Here is an 18,172-nt window from a genome sequence, read left to right as displayed (position 1 = left end):
TTAGAGCCAAATCGGAGAGTAAAATTCACACAATGCTCATTGCCCTCCCTTTTCCCCCTCAGTTATAGTAGATTTTCTTTGCCTCTTCGTGAAATGTAATTTCCCTTATTTTATGTCCTTTTCGCTCTTCTTTCAGTATGATTCCCCTTTCCACCTTTAGTTTCTTTTTCATATTATCATAATAAAATTAAATTATACCTGCATTCTCTAAGTAAACCCATAAATGAAATACAGTTCTCAAGTTCTTTCCTTTTTACCTTTTTATGCTTCTCTTGAGTTCTGTTTGAAGATCACATTTTTTGTTCAGTTCTGGTCTTTTCATTAGAAATAGGTGAAATTCACCTATATCATTGAATGTCCAACTTCTTCCCTGAAAAATAATGCTCATTTTAGCTGGATAGCTTATTCTTGGCTGTAATCCCAGTTCTTTTGCTTTTTGTAATATCAGATTCCAGGCCCTTTGATCCTTTAAGGTAGAAGCTGCTAGATCCTTGGAAATTCTAATTGTGGCTCCTCGGTATTTAAATTGTTTCTTTCTGGCTGCTTGCAGATCTTTTCCTTGGTCTGATAATTCTGAAATTTAGCTATGATATTCCTTGGGGATTTAATTTCAGGGTCTCTTTCAGGAGGTGATTGGTAGATTCTTTCAATGGCTATTTTACTTTCTGATTCTAAAATATCAGGGCAGTTTTCTTTTGTGATTTCCTGTAAGATAGGTCGTTTTTTAAAATCATGGGTTTCAGGAAGCCCAATAAATCCTTAGACTGTCTTTCCTAAATCTATTTTCCAGGTCAGTTGTTTCCTAGGAGAGATTTCATATTTTCTTCTATTTTTTTTTTTTGTTTGTTTGACTGATTCTTGAAGTCTTATTGAGTCATTCACTTCCATTTGTTCAATTCTAATTTTTTGTGTATTATTTTTCTTCAGTTAAGTTTTTAAACTCCTTTTGCAATTGCAAGCTACATTTTTTTGGATTTGCCCAATTTTTTTTTTTTTGTTCATTGCATTTTTTCCATTCCTTCTTGCAATTACCTCATTTCATTTCCCCATTTTTCTTCTAACTCTCTTTTAAGATCCTTTATGCAATCTTTGAAGAAAGCCTTGTGAAATGGGAACCAGCTCATGTCTCTCATTAGGGTTTCTTCTGGAGTTGCTTTGCTTTTAGGAACCTCAGAATTTGAAGTCTGTTCTCTCCATAAAAGCTGTCTATGGTGAGAGTTCTTTTTTTCTTTTTTATTCATTTTTTAAAAGGCTTGAGATCTGTTCAATGCAAAGGGCAAAGGAGAATGCCCTAGGGCAGTTCTGCTGATTGATTTCCAGTGCTGGGTAACGGTGGCTAGGTCCAACGTTCTTCTAGGGCTCAGTGGTTTAAAATTTGTCTTTTACAAAAGACAAATCTGCCAAACCACCTGCTTGCAACCAGGACAGAGTGGCCTAAAAGGCTCACAGATTCCCAGGTGTGTGAAAGCTACAACATTCTGATTCTCTGCTCCAGCTTCTTGCCCCTGTCTCCCTGCGCTGCAGTCTAGGTTCGGCAGACTGTTGCCCTGCCTGATTGAAACAGACTTCTTCTGAAGTTCTTCCAAGATATCTTCTTCTAGAAATATATTGTACTCCAAATATTTGTGGATTCTTTGACTTCAAAACCAGTTTAGAGGCTAAATTTGCTGTTGGTTTGAGAAAAGGTTAGAGGAGGTTACAGTGTCTGCTCTCCACCATCTTGGCTCCACTCCCATAGGATCATCATCTTATTGGAAGGAGCAAGGGGGTTGGCAGCCCTGTGGGCATCTGAACAGCCTTTTAAGGATTGCACTGCTCTCATTATTAATCAGAGAAATGAAAATTAAGACAACTCGGAGATATCACTACAAACCTCTCAGATTGGCTAGGATGACAGGAAAAGATAATGCTGAATGTTGAAGAGGATATCCCAGTCCAGTGTCTAGGACACTGATACATTGTTGGTGGAATTGAGGATACATCCAGCCATTCTGAAGAGCAATTTGGAACTATGCTCAAAGAGTTATCAAACTGTGCATACCCTTTGATCCAGCAGTGCTACTACTGGGCTTATATCCCAAGGAAATACTAGAGAAGGGAAAGGGACCTGTATGTGCCAAAATGTTTGTGGCAGCCCTCTTTGAAGTGGCTAGAAATTAGAAATTTAGTGGATGCCCATCAATTGGAGAATGGCTGAATAAATTATGGTATATGAATGTTATGGAATATTATTGTTCTGTAAGAAATGACCAGCAGGAGAATTTCAGAAAGGCCTGGAGAGACTTACATGAACTGATGCTGAGTGAAATGAGCAGGACCAGGATATCATTATATACTTCAACAACAATACTACATGATGATCAATTCTGATGGACGTGGCCCTCTCCAACAATGAGATAACCAAATCAGTTTCATTTGTTCAATAACGAATAGAACCAGCTACACCCAGCGAAAGAACTCTGGGAAATGAGTGTGAACCACTACATAGCATTTCCAATCCCTTTGTTTTTGTCCACTTGCATTTTTGATTTCCTTCTCAAGGTAATTTTACATTATTTCAAAGTCTGATTCTTCTTGTGCAGCAAAATAACTGTATGGATATGTATATATATATATTGTATTTAATATATACTTTACCATATTTAACATGTATTGGTCTACCTGCCATCTAGGGGAAGGGGTGAGAAGGAGGGGAAATGTTGGAACAGAAGGTTTTGCAAGGGTCAATGCTGAAAAATTACCCATGCATATATCTATATCTTGTAAATAAAAAGCTATTTTAAAAAATTTGCATTGCTCACCTCCAAGTGTGAGTAAGAGACTGGAAAAGAAATATTGTCTGTTTATCCTAAATATTGTCTGTTTGCCCAACCAAGCTCAATTATCATGGCAGGCTCTACATGTTTTGCTTGTATGAAAACTTCCACAAATTTGATTTTGCTCACACCATTGAGCATGGAATGTGTGGGTGCTTACAGACAACATAAAATCCAGTAGACCTGGAAAGAAAGAACAGCTGTTGTAAGAAAACTCAACAGATATCACATCCAAATGTGATGTGAAGTGAAACAAGGCTGGCAAATAAAGGCCAGTTTACTGAAATAGGAGCTGGATATATGTTTATTCTGGAGAGGCTGCAGTGAAAGGGAGCACTGTGAAACTGATATAGGTTTTGCACTAAAAAATAATGTAGTGAACAAGCTCAATGCTTTTGAAAAAGAGTGAATAACAGACTCATGACAATGTGACTGCTACTTGCAGGAAAATGTCACACCATCATCATTAGTGCCTATGCTTTCACCATGACAAGCCTTGATGAAGTCAAAGAAAAATTTTATGAAGACTTGGAGATCTTTATTGCTCATGTGCCAAAAGAAGACAAGCTTATAATTTTGGATGACTTTAATGCAAAAATAAGTTCGGACTACTAAACATGGCAGGGAGTCCTTGAGAGTTGAAGATACCAATAGCAATGGTCATTTACCATTGAAGACTAATCTCATCACCTAAACGCAATAAAACTTCACGTTACACTCTTGCAGCAAACATAGGTATTTAATAGACTATGTGATGTAAGGAGAAGAGACAGACAGGATGTCAAAGTGATAGAAGCAATGTGTGATGCAGTGTGTTGGACTGAATTCCTTAAATAATATACTTTTTGTCCCAATTATTTTTGTAGTCTTGTATCTTATTTCCCTGGTACCATTATCCCTCTGAAAAATTTAATGCCAGCTTTCCCATGCCTTTCTAAATTTCTCAATTCAATCAATTCACATAAACAAAATTATTTTATATTTATATAAATACAAATTTATTTTGTTCACTTTGTTTCCAGATCTTTACTAGCACAAAAAGTGTTGCTATGAACATTTTCTTATATAGTGGAACTATCTTTGCCTTTCTTGGATTACTGAATAAGCTAAAGCAGTATTTCTGGAATGATTTTTTAATATAAATATTAAAAGCTATTATTTTTATATCACCTAAATGTACCCACCATCATATCTCTCCCATTTCCTTATAACAAATAATTTTTAAAAGAAATAAAACTAAAGAAATCCAATAAAAATTCTCAACATTGTTGAGATGGAGTTGTATTTGCATATCTTTTTTGTGGACAAATTTGTTTTATACAATTTCACAGTATTCAGATTTGATTGTTTTGTTGTGATTGTTCCAGAGAAATATAGATAAACCAATATTTCAACTTTATTTCAACAATATTTCAGACTTTCAATTAAGAACATCCCGCTCATTAGTTTCTTATAGAACAACAGTATTCCATCATAATTTCATTCCATATTTTATTCAGCCATTCCTCAACTGATGAATACCCTCTCAACTTTCAATTCTTTGCCCTGAGAAAAGAGTTTCTTTAAATATTTTTGCACATATAGGATTTTTTCATTTAAAAAAACCCCCAACATATCTTTTGGAATATATGCCTAGTAGTGGTATTAGTAGGTCAAAGAGAATGCATCATTTTGTAGCCTTAAAGCATAGATCTTATTAGATAGACTGATATAAAGTAAAATATTCAGTCAGGAAAAACAACAACAACAAAAAATAACTATTTAATGCAAATGGTAAGATCACCCCACCTCTCCAAACAAATATTTATAGAATGAGTGAATGCTTGAAGAAATAAAGCAATTAAAGATGTGAGACTGAAGATCTAGTAGAGAATAGAGCCAGAGACATAGATTACAAAACCATATAGGTATCTCTTGAACTCTCTGAAACTGAAGATACAGAAAAAATATTTATCAGATCCCAAATTCTGGGGATAGCCTATATGTATTGTGAAATGGGAAATGGATTCATTGAAAAAGGAAGAAGAGTAGTCAGAAGACTAGATGATAAAAATAGAGAGGGCAATATCAGAAGAATTCCAAGAAAAAGAGAATATAGTATAGACTATCACAGGGAGGTCAAGGAGAATGAAGACTAAAAATGAAATCACTTTATTGATTAGGGGACCATATTTTCAGCAATGATGGAAGTCAGAGTATGGTTAAATGTTGTGGGTAGAAATGAAATAGATAACAACAAATGTAGAACATTTTTTTCAAAAAATTTAAAATATAGAGACAAAGGATAGTTAATGGATGTAGCACAATTAAGATGAGTCTCTCCTCTTCCTCTTCCCCCTTTAAAGGACAGAAGTCAGACTTATGCTTTCAGATAAAAAAGAAGAAACCATTGGAAAAGGAAAGACTTGAAGATGTAAGAAAGCAAGGAAATACATAACTGGTAGTATAAAACCTTAAGGGAGCTGGGAAAGAATAGAATGAAAACCATGGGAAAAAAAGGTAATAATGCTAATTACAAACAAAATCAATGTTTGAATATTTAAAAAGTCAGAAAAGTCCATTTTAACTGAACCTGTCTTCTAACTCTTTTATCTGACATTTTTTAGGGAGAAGAAACTTAGGAGAAAAAAAAAAACAGCAACCTAGTAAAATCCCAGGAAAATATAAACATCAACTCAAACACATTATATATAAAGTAAAAATGAGATTACTCACACTGTCCACAGCTAGAATTTTGGCCCATATGAAAACAAGAAGTGGTCTCAATTCTCTGGCTGAGCTCTGTAGCAGTTTCAGCACATATGGGAAGATGCCAACTGATAGGGCCTAGGGGCAAAACAGGAAAAAGAAAATTAAAAATTACCAATGATCTCACTATAGGTTCTATATAAGAAGGAAGGAAGGAAGTGGCACTGATGGCAGAACTGCAGAGCTCTGGGACACAGATGCAACATAATTTTCAGCACATTTGGGAAATATGATCAGAATGAATATCCCTGATTTATAGTAAAGAGGGATTTCCTCCAGATTTATTCACCTCTGATTTAATTCCTTAAAGTTGCCAGGTATTTCCAGACTCATCTGGTGTGCAGAGACCTAGAATTAATCTAGTGGCACCCTTTCCTCATTACAATGCATGCAGCTTTATGCCTGAAAACATGATGCTTTTCGTCTTCAAATAAAGCTGTTGACTTTCAGTGCACGTGGGTATGTATACCCACATATACATACACACTCTCACAAACAGTGTTTCTGGAATTCTCCATCAGCATATGAAATATTCTGGTATGCCTCTTGCCACCTTTTGTCAACTTTACATGATAATACACATGCAGATCTTTGAGAACAATCTTGAGAGGCTGATATTTTTGGGATGAGAGCTTGATGCTCAGTTAACATGGAGCAAATGAAAGCTTTTGGCCCTTGCAGTGGTTTGATACCTCTCAGAATTTCTGGTGGGATACCCACTAGTGGGGAGCCCCTTAATTCAAAAAACACAGGGAAAATGGGAGAGAGCACTTACACCACAGGATGCAGAACCTCTGTGAGAAGTTTCATTATTTTTAATTGTGTAAGGCTTTGCTGTCATCTTACATTATAAGAGAAAAATAATATCAAAACAAAACAAATTTTAAACCCCAAACACCTGACGTTTGTAGTACAAAGACATTCCTCCAACACAAAAGAAGTGCACTTTGCAACCATGATAGATGACACACTGAGCTGAAGCCTTAGATCCAACTGTAATATTGTTGGGGGGGTGAGGTGGGAGGGGTGTTGCTGTTCCTATTTGCACAGAATGCATTTCTGCCTATAGTGATTTCTATTTTATTGGACACTGTCAAGGAAGGATTTTTGCTCATACAAATAAAGCAGGCCCCTTATTTTTTAAAACTAAATTTTATGTTTAATCTCTTAGGATAGAAATCTTTCTTAAATGTATTCTTAAATGCATACCTGTCTTTTTATACTGAAAACATTGAAAATAATTAACTTCAATGATTTAAATTTATCATTATGAATCATTATGAATATCAATGATTATATTGGGTTATATAATAAAGGAATGCTCTGTGAGCTGTTAAAAATATATAGGAAAGGTTGCACTTATACAAAGTGGCCTGAAACTATTAAACTATTTGAAATCCTACCCACTTTTGATGCTTTTGTACTATGTTCCCTTGATGTAAGCTGTCACCTCTTATTCCTGTCAACATGCCTATCTCTTACAGTAGTGCTTCCCTTTTCCCCTGTCCTAATTTGCCCTTAATTTTCTGTGATTGTGAAACCAGATAACCAAGCTTGACTCTGAGTCGAAATTCAGAGCAAATAGGCTCAGAGTAAGCACCTAAATGGCTCTTCCATGAGTAGAGTGCTAGGCTATATTTCATGGACTTTATTTTATCTAATTTTGCTGCTCAGAGGCCTTTTTTGCTTACTTCCGGGTTCTTGGCTGTGTTCCGGATAGCTGAGATTGCCGGATAATGGACCTCCAGATAAGTGAGTAAGGTGTTACTGTACTTTCTTTTCTGCAAAGGCTATGGGTAGGTGCAATCTCAGATGGAAGAAGAGGGATAAAAAGTGAATAATGGTAGTTGCTTTGGCCCATTGAGAACACATTTCAAGTACATTTGGCAGTTTCCAAATCCTACTGAATACAGCCAGATTTGAAATTGAACTTAGGGATATAAGGCTGTGGTCAGTTTTGAGACATTCAATAAGCTCACAAAAGATTTTCCCATTCCCTTCATGTAAGAATGACTTATTGTACACAGTCTACATATCAACTCATTTGAAAGGTTCTTTTCCCTTCTGTGAGCTAATGCAACAAGTACACACCAGGCTCACTGCCCAGGGGCCCAAGTCTAAAAACCTTCCCAGTAAGTCGAGAGCTCTCAACCGATGAACTTGGCTTAACAGCACCTACAGAAAGAGGAAGAAAGAAATATTATTGCAAAACCTTATAAGTCCAAACCCTAAAAAAAAAAAAAAAAAAAAAAAAAAAAAAAAAAAAAAAAAAAAAAAAAACTATTCCCAAATATGCACCTGAATAATAAAGGCAGGAGTTTTAAACTACTAATGTTTTTGATAGATGAGAAAGAGAATTTCACTCATCTCCTCACCCCAGCCACTTTTCCCAAATGTACAGTTTCTGCTACTTTCCATCCCATTCATGTATAATTCATAGCTGCACTATATGTTGACTAAAATTTGCATTTCTTTCAGCTCTTAATTAAAAGGATATGTAATTTATCTCTCAGAAATATTTTGGACTAATGTTTTTATTCAAGACTGCTACAATTTACTGTAACATCCTAATATTTTGACTAGCATGGATTTAATAGTCTTTAGGTGACATTGGGTAAGGGCGTCTCCTGATTTCCCAAGTTTGAGTAAGTGAGATGGCCCAATCACAGCATTAGTATCAAATTTTATTCATAATAAATTCCAAGACCAGTAATATTTTTTCTCATTCATCCTACTTCTTAAAGAACTCCAAATAAGAGAACTTTGTTTTCCTTTGCCAAAGAATTACAAAAGCACTTGAAAAAAGAAGAGATAAGTCTAACAATATTCATTATCAAAACTTTGTTTACAACAGTGAAGTGCCATCTTATAGAGGCAGCTTGGGATATTAGAGATCTGGTTTTTAAGACAGGAGGACTACAACTGATGGACACTGTTTCCTTATTTGTAAGATGGGGACAACATAATTACTTCACAGCATTATTGTGAAGATTTAATGAAATAAAACATGTAAAAAGCAGAACTAAGCAATACAAAATATCCAAAAAAGGACTTTAATAGCATTTTAAAAATAAATAAGAAAGCTAATTCATAAGGAAAAAATCATTAAAAAAATAATTACACCAAATTTCTTAATGGAACAACCAACAGAAGAAGCAGTATAGAATAATAAGAGTACTTGATTTAGAGTTGGTGAAACTGGAAAAGAAAGAGATAAACTACGTAATCCTTAAGATCCCATTAAACATATAGTCTAAATAGATAGAACCCTCTTGATTACTTGACTCTCTAGGAGTTGTAGATCTAATGGTAGAATTCAAAATCTTTTGTTGTTTCTGCATTATATTTCTAAGTCAATTTTGGTTCAGAATCCTAAAAATCCACGCTAGTGATTTGATGAGTTATTCCAATAACTTTTTCCTCTGGTAATTTAAAGTAAAGAACAGATATAAGCCTGTCTGACAATTCAAATTAAAGCCACATTTGTCTATGGCAGTGATTCATTAGGGAACACCACAATGAAATGATAACATTGGAGATAGGAACTAGAAAGCCCCTATCAGAATTAAGTACTAGATAGCAGAACAATATTCCAGTTTTAAATTTATATTACTTAGTTTCATTAATATTATAAAATAATAAAAGCAAATAAAATTATGTAAATAAAACTGACTTAAACCATCTTCATGAAATAGTTATATTTATTTTTATTAACTATAAATTTTTAATTAAAGTGGGTTTTTAGTATATTAAATTATATAGGAAACAAATTTCTTTCCTTTATCAGTCCTTTTTATTTCTATCTATCTTCCTCATTTCTGTGACTCCTTCATAAATATTACACCTGAAACAAATTAGGACAACGTCTGAAACCCCTGGGTACTGTTTAATAAGAATTGAAGAGCATATAAAAATGAGAAGTAATTTGTAGTTTTGTTCTGTGGTTAGAGGACAACTCTATAGATATATGACACAATAAACCTTCAAAAACACCATCTGATATACAAATATTATCAATGAACAACCAAAATTATTTTTAATATGGATAAATGTAATTTTTTTCTAGATTTGAGTTTTTAAAAGCCCATTAAGATTGCATAAGGGAAAAGTGTCTTAATAATAGTTCACATGAAAAAGGAATTGAGAGATTTAGTGAAATATTAATTCAAAGTAAGTCAATCATATGCTATAGTGGCCAAAGCTAATCAACCAACAATTATTTATTAAGCATCAACTACAGTATAGTCAATAGTGATACAAGTAACAAAGTGAGACTATTCCTTTCTCTTAAATTAAACTCTCTTAAGCTTAATTTTTTATTAATTTTTATTGGAGAAAGGGAAGGATCCTACCATTATCTTGGTAACATTTGGAGGCAAAATATCTAGAGCAAGGGAACTGAGGGCCCTATTACATTATTCCATGCTCAGGCTGTAACTGGGGGCTATTAGAAGGACTTTTTTTAGAAGGAATAATTTAAGATGGACATTGACATGCTTGATTGTTTCCAGAGGCTAAAGGAGATTGGAGACTAATAGATAAAAGGATTGATTGAAGGAAGTGGAGATGTTTAAATCAGGAGAACACTATATAAGCTATTTCAAATATTTGAAAGTTTTTTAGAATACTAGAAGTATTCTGTTTGATTATTGAGCAATGAATGGAAATTGTAGAGAAACAATTTAAGTTTGATACAAAGAATAAAATCCCCCAAATCAGAACTATCTAAAACTAGAACAAATCACAGAAGGGAGGAATAGTTATGTTTGAAAGTACTTTTCCCCCAACTAGAGGTTTTAAATGAGTAGCTAGATTTCCATTTTGGCTGACTGCATAGAAGAGGTTCTTCAACAGATATATATTATACCAAAGGTCCTTGAAATTCCTAAGCAGGGGGTGTGGAAACTCTACTTCTGAAGAAATTATTGACCTAGAGGGCAAAATGGCAATTTTAATTTGAGGGACAGTGAAGCAATTACACATTAAAAAGATATATTTTAAAGCTGCTGACTGACCCAGGACACACATCAACTTCTGCCATTGCAAGTAAGGTAAAAGAAATTTTGTCCACCATATGAAAAGAAAAATAAACTGTTAAAAGTGAACAGGTCTCTGAATTAAAGTTTCTGTTGAGCAATATTTAAAGGATTGCCAAAGAATAGTTGGACAATTTATGGGTTATAGGGTCTAGGCTTTGGCATTATAATAAAGCTTTTCAAGATAATGCATGATAGAAAAAAAAAAAAAAAAAAAAAACCATGTCAATGAGACAACAGCTATATTATTATGGAATAGTATTAAATAAAACAAGTTCTTCTGTGTATTTTGTCTCGCCCAATTTCTAAATGGAATATACATTAATATTATCCATTTGTACTGGGCAAAGAACTAGAAGGAGAGCCTTTAGTAAAAATTAAGAATCTTCTGCTTATGCTAGTTTTATAGAATTACACTGAAAACAAACAAACAAACCAAAAAACCCATTCTTCTTTTACAAGGGAGGTTTTTTTCCCCCCTTTATTTTGGCAACAATATATTGGCTCTGTTAGGTCTTCTTCCCTGAGGGAGTGTGGATTGTAAATGGAACATTTTTTAAAAAGTCAATAAAAAATTATTTACATAAGGATTCTTTAGGCTTGGTCCCTAGAAGAATCAAGTTTAACTTGTGTGGCATTATGCCCTTGAGACATAAAGGTCCTGGTTTACTACAGATTATTACTGTGCTGCTTCTAGATAAAAAGGTATAGCTTTCTGTGATGGAAATTTGTAACTACAGATTCAAGAGAAATTGAACAATGTTTCTAAGCTTCCTTGGATCCTCTCCCTTTCCTTCTCTTAGAATTTATTTATTCAAATAACAATTTCTATGGGTTAGATACAAGTCATACAAATAAATACAAGTAAGAAATGCCTGATCTCAAGGAGTTTATAATTATACATATAATCGCATTGTGTTCTATGAAAAGAGAACACGAAAATATTTAAAATTTTCATAGTCTGGCTCCAATCGTCCATTCCATTTCATTTCATATTACTCTCCTTTATACAATTAATGTCCAAATCAAACTAGCTGTTCTATTCTTTCTTCAGCAGCCTCCACAAATTCATGCTAACTGTTTACAAGCCCAGAATGGCTTCTTTTCACCCACCTTGTAACCACCCCAACTCTGATATACACCTTCATGTCAAAGATTTTCTTTTCAACCTTACCTCTTGAAATCCTTTTCATATGTAAAAGTTTCCCGTATTCTGAACAGTATTCCTTTCTTTAAAAATTTTTTTAAAGTTCTTTGTATTACGTGCACTCCCCTCCATCGCATTCTACTTTTTAGCAGGCTTTGTTTAAATATATGTTGTGTCACAATAATCTAAATAGACTGTTAATTCCTTGAGTGTAGAAACTGAGTGATTTTTCATCTTTGTATCCATAGAAATAAGCACTCTCTTTCATGGTCTCTCTCTCTCTCTCTCTCTCTCTTTCTCTCTCATTCTTGCTCTTGCTCTCCCCTCTTTCTGCTTGCCTGATCAATGAATGGTTATATTTAATGCTTTTATTTATTTCTGTACTACATTTAAATTGACCCTTTCTTTTCTCTCCACCTTGTCTTACCATGGGAGATTCCTGAGGGAGGTTCTTGTACCAGATGAAATTTCAGAGTTACAAGGTTAATTATGAATAAAATCCTCAGTTGCCAGCTAATATTATGACACACCATAGACTGAATACTAGAGAGAATACCTGCCAGCTTCCATTGTAAGGAAAGAGATAAACTATCATCTATTTTTTAAAAGTTCTCTCAGATATGGAACCACTGAAAAACAAATGTTTGATCAAGAAAAGACTGATAGTCCTGCTCTTCATATTGTAATTAGTAGCATTTAGTAGAGAATGTACAATTCTTTCTTTTAGGAAGGAAGTGAAGCAGATGTCCTTGGAAAGGAAGATAAAAAACAAATTCCTGTCTCACAATATGTAAAAGAATCAAATCACTGTACTTACAGAAAGGCACTGATCTTATCCTGGCAATTATTAGTATTTTTAGTATATAATAAAAGCTTTTTAGAGATGGGATTTTTCCCATTAGGCACTTAAACTAAAAATAGGTGCAGATAGAGCCCAAAGAATGGCCTTACTACAAGGAAGGAAGCAATGAAGAAACGAAGAAAGAAAAAAATTAAGGAAGGCAGGAAAGAAGTAAAGAAAGGAAAGAAGGAAGGAATAATTAAAATAGAGTGAAAAACTGGGTGTAAGTGTGAGTTTTGGGAAAATATATAAGATATGTATGAAGGACATTCTTTGAAACTGCTATAATTCTGAAATATACCTTTTTGCCAAAGAGGCAGACAGATCTTCAGCAGAAACAGGTGTTTCTGTGTTAATGGTCAACCAATAGACAATAGGTACTGTTTCTCTCTTAGAATTTAAAAGAACTGAACTTTATATTTTCTTATAAGAAAGAAAGTATTCATAAGAACTATTTGCCTCATGTGTTCAAAGCAGCTTATGGTGTAAAAGCCAAAAGGGGGGAGGGGAAGCAATATAGCCATTAGGCTACAATAAAAGATAGGTATTTGTTTCAGCATATTTTCAATTCAAAGCTCATTGTGATAAGGAATGGGGGAGGGACAGGGAAGGTAAAGGTGGGTAAAATTTTGGAACAGAATAATGGATAACCTGAATTCATATTCAATTGGGAGTAGGGTAATATTCCATGACTCCAGGAATATACAAACAACTAGTTGTAGTTACTCTTGATGGAATAAATATAATTAATTTACTCAAATACTATCTAGCCCAGAGTATTGCAGTCAGCAGGTACATGTTTCACATATTTCACACCTCTTCACAAAAACTAGATCACTGAGCATAGGGCTATGAGTTCTTTTTTTTTCTTTCTTCCCATAGTTGCATAGGGTATGGTCAATCAAGCTGTGTGAACAAAAGAAATTTACCTGTAAGACTATGGGAAGCTGTTCTGGTGGGTTCCTGTTCTCTACTCCCATGGTGAGCCACACCTGGAATGCAGTCAACTGCTCAGCAAAAAATGGGCTGTGCTGTGAGACAAAACAGAAACAGTGGTGAATTTGTTCTTCTTTTACATGTGTAATAACTTAATTAGACTTCAATGCATACCTCATATATAAATGAGATAGTGCATTTTGACTGGAACAGTGAAATACTGGTAATGAATCTTTCCAAATAAGCATTTTTAAATTCTTTTTCTCCCTTAGAGGATAGAAAATTTTTCAGCAGCTGCTTGTATTAACTCACTTTAGAGAAAGATGAAGACCAACAATAAATATGTGGGACATAAGAAAACATACTCCCTTTTTATATAGGAAAAAGAGTCAGTCATTTTCTTAACATTTCTTCCTGTTAATGAAGTGATTTCTTTTTCTCACATGTTCAATTTTTCTTATACACATTTTTACCTTTCCTGAGCACAAAATGAAACAATACAGGATGAATGAAAAGCATAGTGTTTTTCTTTTGCCAAAGAATTTTAATACTTTCCTGGGGGGTGGAGGTGAGAGGGGGAAGGGAAGGAGTGGATAATTTTAAAGGAGAAATAAAGTGCTTATCTAAAAGATAATATAAAACTAAAATAGTTAATATTAATTGTAGTGTTCTTCTCTAAATTGTAATGTTCTCTGGGAGTAGATTTCCTAGGGGGCTTCTGGGAGCAGCCTTCCTTTCAGTTCAGTGTAATCACCCCAAATGCAACCAGAAGTTAAAGTCCAAATCCTTTACTTTCTCCTTCAAAGACTTGAATCTTTCCCTGGGGCTTGGTTAGCTTTCTTAGAGGCCTATCTCTCTCCTTGGTTCCAAGAACTCCCTCTGAATGTCTCTAGCCAGCACAAAGGTGGAAGTTGGAATGAATCTTGACTCCTCCTCGAAGCAAGTGGGCTTGTGGGTCTGGCCCTGAGAGCTTCTTGCTTATATTTCTGCCTGACTTGTGAATCTCCTTGACTTGTGAATCCCCTCCTTATATATGCTCTCTAAAGGCGTGAAGTCTAAAGGTATGAACTAATGTGTGAAGTCCTTTAAAGTTATGAACTCCTTTAAAGGTATGAACTAAGTACATAAGCATTGTGTCTATCAGTGACTTAGACCTTGTTTCAAGTTCTGGCCCATAACATCTCCAATTTTCTTTTGATTTAGAACATAAGGTAGTCATGACCTCCCTGACTTCTCAAGGAGGTGAGAAACCCCAAAAAGAGGGTGATCACACCTTCCCTGACTGTTCAAAAAAGGAGTGAAAACACCACAAAAAAGGAGTGCTCATACCCCCCCGACTTCTCAGGAAGAGTGATGAAACATCAAAGGAAATGGGAAATAAAATCAGATTAACGATTTTCTGAAGAGGCTTACTCTTAAAACAGGTGTACATAAAACCATCAATATGGGAGGTATTAAACATAATTACATAAATTACATAAGCACATAGCAATATAACACAGGCTAGAAGTGTTGTAATAAATAACATGAATCAACACGAGGGATTATACATGTCCCTAAGTCCTAGAAATAGTCCAAAAGGAATCCATTGTCCATCAGTTCATGTGCCAGGAATCCAATAATTCCAGCAAGTTTTGAAGTCCTACAATAGTCTCATCTTGTGTTAGGGAATCGAATGATTCCTGATGGTTTTCAAATCTTTCAACAGTCTCATCTTGTGTTAGGGAATCCAATGATTCCTGCTGGTTTGCAATTCCTGTGACAGTCTTATTTTGTGTTAGGGAATTCAATGATTCCTCCGATTTTGTTCTTAGGGTCTTCTCCTTTGTTTTGAGGTTTTTCTCCTTTTCTGTCTCTCTCCAGGTGCTCATTGCCACCCATGTGTTTCCTTCTCTGTCTGTAAAAATACAAGCAAACCCTCTCTCCCAGGCAGTTAACCTATCTAGTCCCTTCTATTTACCCCTTTCTAAATCTTTTTTCATCATCTGGCAATTACATTGGAGCTGTTTGCATTGGACACTACCTTGTTGGTTTAAAAAACCTGTATTCTCCCCATTGTAATCCCTTTCTGCCATCTGATTACTTTTCAACTGATTGAACACATCAGAGTCCTGACCTTCTAAAGACTCTCTGGGTGTAACCTTGGCTACCAGCATGCCCCACCTATCTTTTTGGAGTTGGGCCTACCTCTCACTTCCCTTGGTCAATATACATTCTGAGGCCCAGTGGAAGCCCTTGTGGCATTTTGCACATGGGGTTTTAGGTGTACTCTCACCCTGTCTTCTCACTCTATCTCCATATCTACACTAAGCTCTAAGATGTCCTATTTTTCCACATTGAAAACTTCAACAATTTTCTCTAGAAGTCTCTTGCCAAGGGAGACCCTGTCTTCCCATGTTCAGCATGGTCTGGGTATAATAAGCATTTGTGTCCACTGTGGCACAGCGTCTTATGATCTCTTCTAAAGGAGCATCTTTGTGTAGTCCCCATATTATTCTTTTGCAAACCTCATTGGCATTTTCCTTAGCCAGATGTCTGGTCATTATGTACCCTTTTTATAAATCCATAATTTTTTCTAGATCAAAAGGAGTATATCTTCTTTTTTGACCTGAAGAGTCAAGCTCTTCAATCACAGGGTATGCATGTATTAAACCAGATACACCCTGTCCTTCATTTTTTATCTTAACCAATGCTTTTTCTAATCTTATCATAGGCTGCTTAATAGGTGGTTCTGATTGTGTTACTGCCTATTCCCTTCCTCCTTCTCCCTCCTCCCATGAAGGATTAATTGAGGGAGGTAGATCAGGAGATTGGAAATTATATACTTTCTCCTGCCATGAATTCTTATCTAATTCTTCATCCTTTTTACGTAGTTTAGTTGGTACCTCCCCCTCCTGCTCTTTCTTCTATTTCCTTATTCTATAACTTATATAATTTCCTAAAGCCAGTTGTATTAAATTATGTGTATTAAGTATCTTTGGAAATTGAATCAGATCCATTTTTATTATAATGTTGACAAAGTTGCTCTCCTACTATTTCCCACTCCTCCAGATCCAATTCTTTTTCCATAGAGAACCAAGGAGATGTGTACTGTAGTTTCTAAAAGTTCAATGATTTGCTCCCAAATTATAATCAAACCTTAGCTTTTCATAACCCTGACAATACTCTCTACACATTTTCCTTGAAGAGAAACAGAAGGCTGTTTTCTAAACATCTGTCCCATCTCAGCTAGAATTCTACTTTAGCTCTTTAACAAAGTTTCCTTGTTGTACTCACCCTAATTTCTGGGTCAAGAAACTTTTCTACTGAAATCACGATCAGAGGCTTTTCCACTGAAAATCAGGATCGTGCCTGTCCCATGTTTGGGCGCCAAAATGTAGTGTTCTTCTCTAAACTGTAATGTTCTCTGGGAGTAGATTTCCTGGGGGGGCTTCTGGGAGCAGCCTTCCTTTCAGTTCAGTGTAAATCACCCCGAATGCAGCCAGGAGTTAACGTCAAAATCCTTTACTTTCTCTTTCAAAGTCTTGAATCTTTTCCTGGGGCCTGGTTAACTTTCTTAAAGGCCTATCTCTCTCCTTGGTTCCAAGAGCTCCCTCCGAATGTCTCCAGCCAGCAGGAAGGTGGAAGTTGGAATGACTCTTGATAGCTCCTCCCAAGAAGTGGGCTTGTGGGTTTCTGTGGGCTTGTGGGTCTGGCCTTGAGAGCTTCTTGCTTATATTTCTGCCTGACTTGTGAATGTCCTTGACTTGTAAATCCCCTCCTTATATATATGCTCTTTAAAGGTTGAAGTCAAAAAGTGTGAACTAATATGTGAAGTCCTTTAAAGGTATGAACCCCTGAGAGACATAAGCATTGTCTCTATCAGTGACTTAGCACCTTGTTTCAAGTTCTGGCCCATAACCAGTAATGATTTCTATTTGTAGTCCCTAAAATTCTAAAACTATGGGCAAAATGTGAGGGTCTGATTCATAGCTTAGGGAGTCATGGTCCCAAGAGATCTACTGGAATAAAGTAAGCACTGAGAATTCTATTTCATATTTTAAAAAGAATAACTTGAGGGTATGAACAGCATTATTCTTGAATATAAAAAAAAGCTTCATTAGGAAAGAAAGTCCTATATACTTTTTTGGTGGTTTCAAAGAGCTGGGGGGAAAAAAAATGCCCAAAGACTGAGGAATGGCTAAATAGTGATTTAACAATGTAACGGAGTTGTACAATGCTGTGAGAAAGAATTAATATGAAGAAATTAAGGGAAATTGGAAAGAGTGATATGAATGAATTGGTGGTGAGTGAAGTTATTAGCAAAATACAATTAATCTTGGATTGTATTAATAGCAACAAAAAAAAAAAAATAGATTATAATGACCCAGCTTGCCATAGAAATAAAAGTAAGATATATCACCTTCTTTGCAAAAGAGAACAGTGCATATATCAGATTCAGGAGATATGCTGGTTAGTTTTGTGAACTGCTTTTTTTTCAATTTCTTTGTTGTGAGAAATGGCTCTCTGGTTAGGAGAAGAATGATGTATTTGGAAATGAAGGAAATGTTAAAAGAAGGAAAAAAATCCAGAAAAAATGAAAGATGATAAATGAAAAAAGGTGTTGATATAAAAAAAAAATTAGGGATTAATACTGATGGAGAGTTAG

The 18,172-nt window shown here is 35.1% G+C and overlaps 1 protein-coding gene across 5 annotated transcripts in view; it reads right to left on the bottom strand.

Annotated features, from left to right (window-relative positions):
- The window catches only part of RPTOR (regulatory associated protein of MTOR complex 1), a 500,255-nt gene that overhangs the window by 185,788 nt on the left and 296,295 nt on the right, over positions 1-18,172 (bottom strand). For all 5 annotated transcript variants that reach the window (XM_074260362.1, XM_074260363.1, XM_074260364.1 and 2 more), the window contains 3 exons: positions 13,518-13,619; positions 7,656-7,739; positions 5,532-5,642 (listed from right to left, as the gene is read on the bottom strand). In XM_074260362.1, the coding sequence (XP_074116463.1) occupies positions 5,532-5,642; positions 7,656-7,739; positions 13,518-13,619 (297 nt within the window). The remainder of the gene's footprint in view (positions 1-5,531; positions 5,643-7,655; positions 7,740-13,517; positions 13,620-18,172) is intronic.

The sequence above is a fragment of the Sminthopsis crassicaudata genome, chromosome 4 (assembly GCF_048593235.1).
Source record: "Sminthopsis crassicaudata isolate SCR6 chromosome 4, ASM4859323v1, whole genome shotgun sequence".
Lineage (NCBI taxonomy): Eukaryota > Metazoa > Chordata > Mammalia > Dasyuromorphia > Dasyuridae > Sminthopsis > Sminthopsis crassicaudata.
Note: the sequence above shows the minus strand (reverse complement) of the source record. Positions and strands in the feature narration are given on the sequence as shown.